The 6956-nt window shown below is 33.3% G+C and overlaps 1 protein-coding gene across 1 annotated transcript in view; it reads left to right on the top strand.

Annotated features, from left to right (window-relative positions):
• LOC136803131 (uncharacterized) overlaps window positions 1-3236 on the top strand; it is a 14020-nt gene extending 10784 nt beyond the window's left edge. The window contains exon 12 of the mRNA XM_067059881.1: window positions 2963-3236. Within this exon, the coding sequence (XP_066915982.1) occupies window positions 2963-3236 (274 nt within the window). The remainder of the gene's footprint in view (window positions 1-2962) is intronic.
• The last annotated feature ends 3720 nt before the right edge of the window (window positions 3237-6956 follow it).

Below are 6956 nucleotides of genomic sequence, written 5' to 3'. Positions count from 1 at the left end.
ATTATCTAAAAGTTCATCAAATCATCTATCGCATCATCGTCTTAAATATCAAATCGCAGCAGTGGTGAAAAAACTCCAATGCATCAATTGCAAATCGATAATCGCACCGTCTGGATTTTTGTCCATAATTTGTTGAAAGATACTTTCATCTTACTTAATGAAATTCCAGTATACGATCTAAAAGTTCATCGAATATTGTTCATCACATTATCGTCTTCAATCGAATTGCAGTGAAAGCCGCCATAATTTGGTGAAAATTACTTCTCTCTTCTTCTTCATTTACATTTACATAGGAAATGTATACGTTAGGATACTTCATCCAATAATCCATCCATAACTTTCTCCAAACCCAACAGGAAAATATGTTTTTTATTGCAATCAACCATCGCATCATCATGGAATGTCATGGAATCATAACAACAAACCAAAACAAAGCAAAAAATAAGTCTCACTTTGGGTAAAAAATAGTTCATAAAAATCAACGAAAACTAGAGCAAATAAAGTCTTTACACGATGCAAAAAGGCATGTCCCTGATGCAAGAATTAATTTGCCAAGTTAGAGCTAATTCAAAAAGATGAAACTTGCAATGCCAGCATGCAAATGATCAAAAACACTATCGCTTCGGTAGCCATCTTGAATAACCTTTTAATGAATCCGATCGGAAGAAAGATAGGAAATCGGGGAATACTACGAAAAGTAGTTTAATCGAGCAAGGCTCTTGTCTCTGTTAACATTAACATGCGTATAAAAAAACACAAAATAAAAAATGAATAATCGAGAACAAACATGAATAATCGAGCCGGAAAACTGAATCGTGAGATTTTCCCTAGGTACTCCTCATTAAGGCGCCCTTGACGGGCGCAATTAAAAAAATCGAACTCAATCCCCTCTACTAATGCGTCGCACCAGCCGAGGAGTAGATAAGCTGAACGCATCAAAGTCCTGGAATTTTTATGCCTGCATTTTTCATTGTTGACACTCGTTTTTTGTCCGATGTATTTTCAAACCATATAAGAGGAAAATTTCAGGTTTGCAATGACAAAATTTTGTTGCCATTTTATTTGGTCGGTATATTTTTATTAAATACTTCTGCCTGTGTTATTAAATTGTCGATATTTCGGTGTGTAACTTATATTTTTGACTGTATCCAAAGAAGATCGGAGTAGTTTTGTTACTTTAACCCCAGATTTTTTCATTCTTCCGTTTTACCTCCCTGTGAAAAAGTAAAATTTATCAATTTTTTTTTCATCCTGTAGTATGATGATCAAAGATCACCTGAACGAAACAAATCGAAAAGATGTTCGTTCACCTGAACTTGGGTTATAGCCAAAAATTCTTCAAAATTAAGTTTTTTGGCCACTTATTCGCTTTTGTGACGAGAGCAATGATTATTTTAGATTTTAGATATGTTATTAATAATGATCGTTTGCATCAAATATGTGGTACGTCAGATTTAAATTATGATAAAAATGTTAGAAGAGGTAGACCAGCAAAGTCACTTCTCAATCAGGTGACTGATAATGAAAATGTTTCAATAGACCAATTGTGTAATATATCCCTAGGCAAGAAACTTGGTAGATCGACTTAAAACCAATTCACTGAACTTGGTTCTAGGTCCAATCTTTTTTCTAGAAATAGATTTTGATTGTAAAATTTATATATATATGGTGAAGATCAGGGATCTGACCTCAAGGAGAGAAAGTGTTGAAAATACTAAATAAAATAAAGATGAAACATAAAAAGGCACTAATATTTTTATAATTATGTTTTTTTCCATTTTTTTGAATTTTTGTAAATTTCAATTACAGGCGGCAACGGAGCTCGCTTCAAAGAGACATTAGAAGATATACACCGAGTCGTTTAATGTTCATGAAGTCATTTATCGTATGAAAATGTATTCATCTTTATGTCTTGATTCGCGAAAGATTGTACGCGCCTAAAGTAAGTTCCCTACTATTACAAAAGCCAGGTACCGAGGATGAGGCACTAATAATTTTCGACAAAAATTTTTCCGAATTCTAAATATCACACCTATATCTGAATCAAATATTATAATATCGTATAACCACGCAACTACAAATAAAGGCCTTCTTGAATAAACGGGGAATGGGCTACAGTAATACATATCCACAAAACCCACTTAAAGATAGATAGATAGATATTTCACGTTTATTTCAAATCTGTTTCGAAAGAAAAATTTCCAAGTTCAAGTTAGAATTTGGAGATGATGTCATAGTTTGATTGCGCAATCAGTTCCGCATCTAAATGCCACGCCCTTTTTTATGACAGGCAGGCCATTGCTCTCCTTTTGGGGGTTTTCTCTCATCAGCTATGTTTATTCCTCATATAAATAGAGCCTTATTTTCGAATTTCGAATTTCGAATCAAACATTGTTTTCAAATGGTGCCATTGTTTTGGAGCCAAAAAAAATGAGCCCACATTTTGAAGAGATCCAGAGGAAGAGACTAGAAAGGATGGAAATAATTTTCTTGCTTCGATAACACTTACAGAATAAAGTTAAGTATTTTTTTACCTTTTAGTTTTCCTGAATCCATTTTATTTTGCCATAACTTGACTTCAAAGCTCGTAGTGGTCCTCAAAACTCAAAGTCTTTTTTAAAATGCTACGTGTTATGGTTTAATTTCAAGTTTTATAGGGGTGAGGGGATTATAGAATTAAATATTGACAGTCAATTAACTTTCGAAAAAAATATCAGAAGTCAGTTTATTTTTCGAACGATTTATTGACAATTGATATAGAAATAGAAGGTTTTATTGACGGTCAATAAAAAAAATCGAATCTTTATTGACCAATCGAATATTATATTGACCCTCAATGAATATCCGGACATTTTTTGGGAAATGAACAGGCTCTAAATTGTAATCTTCGATTTCAATAATCTTCTATGTTTATTTCACGTCGATCTTCACGCAAACACCATGTCTTCTTTACCTGGCCAAGCACCAACACCAACACCAACACCAGTTTCAGCCCAGCAATGTTTGTCAGGTCATCATCAACAGCATCAACGGGTGGTCCGTCGCCAGAATTGCCCATGATCGAGCAGAATTTTCAAACATACAGCCATCTCATAAACTCACACAACCTTCTCAATTACATGCAACCACTTCATCAATTATCATTAAACACTCAACAAACACCACCTTCCAACAACCGCCCAACTCCTAAAATTCAAATTGCACGACCATCAGAGCAAATAGAAGAAGAAAACTGAACACAAAATCAATCACAATCAGAGCTACCATTTGAATTCCTGTTGGAATTTTACAACAAATATAAAGATATTGTCCCGTTTTGTCATTGTGAAACTGACTTCACGTACACAAATGAAGAATTTAAGAACAAAAACCATCCCAACAATTATGCTGCTCATATAGTGTATTTGGTAAGTTCACGCCCTTAAACTTTAAATTTTTTCATCGTCTTTTGATCGTGACCGTGAAAATTCGTCTTAAGGGAATTTTTGGGACTTCTGGTTTTACCCTTTTTCCTAAATGATGTCCTGTGTTTGTCCTTAAACCTTGTACTATCTTCAAGAGGTATAACGATTCATTTAATTTTTTTTTCAGAATGTTGCTAATAAAGCTATCAAGAGGTTTCAACTCAACGAAGGAGAGTAAAACCTAGCCTGGGAATCCAAGTTCATAATTTTAGAAAAAACAAAAAATACCTCACCTCACAAAGTTCTAAAATTATAGAGCTTGGTGCAGGTAGATTAGTCTGACACAGAATGTTATAAACAGTCTGTGTGTGAACCCTTGTTTCTGAACTTTGGAAACCCAGGCAAACACACATAATCAACTTACCATAAAAACTCTTTCACAAGCTGTAAAGACTTTCAAAACTACTAAAAACCACATCAAAACATCAGCCACATGTATACTGGGTAAATGTTAACTTAAATTCTGTGTCTCTGATTATGTCGAATTCACTAAATTTTCAGATTAATCTTCACAGCCAATTCTGAAAAAATAACTTCCACTCTTTCCTGATACAGTACGACTCTTACAGACAGTGGCCCTTATAGTAGTTCTTGTGTGCGTTTCACTAAATTTTCAATGGTTATCAAAGTTTCTCTCTGTGTATCTTTGTAATGGTCCATACAACTTACATAAATCTCTCAGGGTCGTAGAAAAACAAATTGCACAAGTAACGTTCAGTACAATATAGAAGGGTCGGAAAGGTTAAAACCAACATTTTTGTAATGGTTGGTACAATTCATATAGATTTCTCAAAAGGTCGGAAAGGTCAAATAAGCCCTTAAGTGTATTTTTTAATAACGTCAAAAAGAAATTATTGAGGTGTTGCCAAACAAACTAGTTCTGAGGGTCTTAAAAAATATGTACACATTTATATCCACAATAGTTTTAATTTACCTAGGGAGTTCATTTTCAAATATCTTTTAGCTTTAGTGAGAAGGAAAATGTAAGTGATTTGATTTCAATGTGTTCCATTTTTTAAGAGTGTGATTTTTTTCGTGCCTTCGTGCCTTTTGAAAAAAAGTTTGTGCCTTTCGAAAAAAAGTTCGTGCCTTTCGAAAAAAAGTTCGTGCCTTAAAAAAAAGTTCGTGCCTTTCGAAAAAAAGTTCGTGCCTTTGAAAAAAATGTTCGTGCCTTTCGAAAAAAAGTTCGTGCCTTTTGAAAAAAAGTTCGTGCCTTTGAAAAAAAATTTCGTGCTTTTTAAAAAAATTTCGTGCCTTTCGGAAAAAAATTTCTAGCTCTTCTTTAAGTTCTTTCATAGACTATGCTATTCATGATATTCATGATGTAATCCTATGTAATCTTTTCGTTGATTGACACTCCGAATCAAAACATTTGGCCGCCGCCATTATTGGTGGTAAAATAAATGCGTTCCCCAATGTTTTCTAAGCAAGGACCACCGGTAAAAATAAGAAAAGATTAATACAGAAGTCCAAATAATCCAACTCAAAGAAAAAACTCTTTCATTGAAATTCTTTAATTATCTGCAATAGATTTCTAAAAAATATTTAATTCTATTGTATTACGTCACAAGATATTAAGCTTTCTTTTTCGTAAACCCCCGGTTTCAATACAAAATAGGTTAGCGGGACAATTATTTTGCCACCAATAATGGCGGCAAAGTTGTTACGTCACATCTATTGTTTCGGCGCAAAGATTACATCATGAATATCATTAATATTCTAGGACGAGTTTCATCCAAACAAAACATTCGAATATTGCACTAAACATTCGAAAGCGCATTCATATGCAATGACTTCTTTTTTTTCTCATTTGTGTAATTCCTGTAATTATTTTTCTAATAACCAAAAGTTAGTTATGAATTTTTATGAATTATGAATTTGAAAGACAAAAAGCAGCTGAAAAAAAAATAAGTATACCCTGCTCACCAAAACTACTTATAGTTTATAAGATTTAAAGGCGTTCTAATAAAAAAGTGTATGTAGTTTAAATCACCACCCTTCTAAATTTTTTAACCTAATGAAGCTTCTGATTATTTTGTTTGTCATTAACTATTTTCAAAAGGCACGAACTTTTTTTTCAAAGGCATGAATTTTTTTTTCACAGGCACGAACTTTTTTTCGAAAGGCACGAACTTTTTTATCAAAGGCACGAACTTTTTTTCGAAAGGCACAAACTGCTTTTCAAAGACACGAAGGCCCGGGGGGGAAGCTGGGCAAAAGGACCGACGGGTATGTGCGGGTCCTAAGGGTACCTTTTCCAATATGTTTAAAATGCACTGTAAGGGTTGGAAAAACTAGAGATGCACTGTAAGGGTAGAAATTTCAGAAAATTCTTGAAAAATCTAGATATTTTGACCAAAAATGCTAGAATTTTGACCATTTTTTGCACGAAAGGGATCGAAAATTCACTGATTTTTGCTGCACTGTAGGGGTGCAATTATAAAAGCCAATTTTTGGCCCGCGCATACCGTCAGTCCGCAAACCCAGTGCCCCCCCCCGGCACGAAGACACGCAAGGCACGAAAAAAATCACACTCATTTTTTAACTAATATTTCATTTATCCTAATATATATAAATATCCAATAGTTGGAACGAAAATATAATTATAATAATATACAATTTTATAATTTTATTTGTACCATAGACAATAGCATTTTATATACAGTAGTTCCAAAATGCATATTGCATAATGCATAATATTTGAAAAATGTCAATTTTAGAGGCTATAATAAGAAAAATTTGAAAGATAATACTTTCAACAAAACAAATGTACCATTTTCTACCAGAAAATAAAGGGTAGAAAGCTGTAAATTTGAATTTTGGATGATGAAGAAAATCCATGATACACTGAAAATGCTTGTCTCCATTTTGATTTTCATAGTTGTATTTTACAGAACGTAGTATAATGTAGAAAACATCTCCTCCGTAAATTTTAAAGCGAGATCTTTCTGGGTTTTCTTTTCGAACAATTGCTAATAAATAATGGGTTTACCCTCTTACAAAGCATTAACCATGTGAATGCTTTTTGTTAGATAAGCCAATATCCATCCAATATAAATTAAAGAGCTTCATCCGGAAGCTAGATCAAAGAAAATAGACTTCGAATCTTTTTATATTCAAATGTTAATGTTTTTTTTTTGAGAAAGAAGAAGGGGGAAATCTTTCTGATCTGTTGCATCTTCTTATTATTTATGCTGACGGAAAACCCTTTGTTGTTATGATTCGAATATTTTCTCTTTCTTTCGGATTCGAAAAGTAAATAATATGTCTGGGGAAATCCCTCTGATTGGAATGTTTACAAGAAACTCTTCTCAAGAGGTTTTCCCGGTTTTAGCCTCTGCAAAGGAGAGTTTTAGAAAATACAAAATCGTTCTGTAAATTACACAATACTTTTATGCATTATGCGATATACATTATGTTTTATGCATTTTGTACCTGCCGATTTTATATACTAGCGCATAGTAGTTCCATTTTTAAGTACATTCAAGTTTT

This window comes from Clytia hemisphaerica, unplaced genomic scaffold (assembly GCF_902728285.1).
Source record: "Clytia hemisphaerica strain Z4C2 unplaced genomic scaffold, Clytia hemisphaerica genome assembly, whole genome shotgun sequence".
NCBI lineage: Eukaryota > Metazoa > Cnidaria > Hydrozoa > Leptothecata > Clytiidae > Clytia > Clytia hemisphaerica.
Note: the sequence above shows the minus strand (reverse complement) of the source record. Positions and strands in the feature narration are given on the sequence as shown.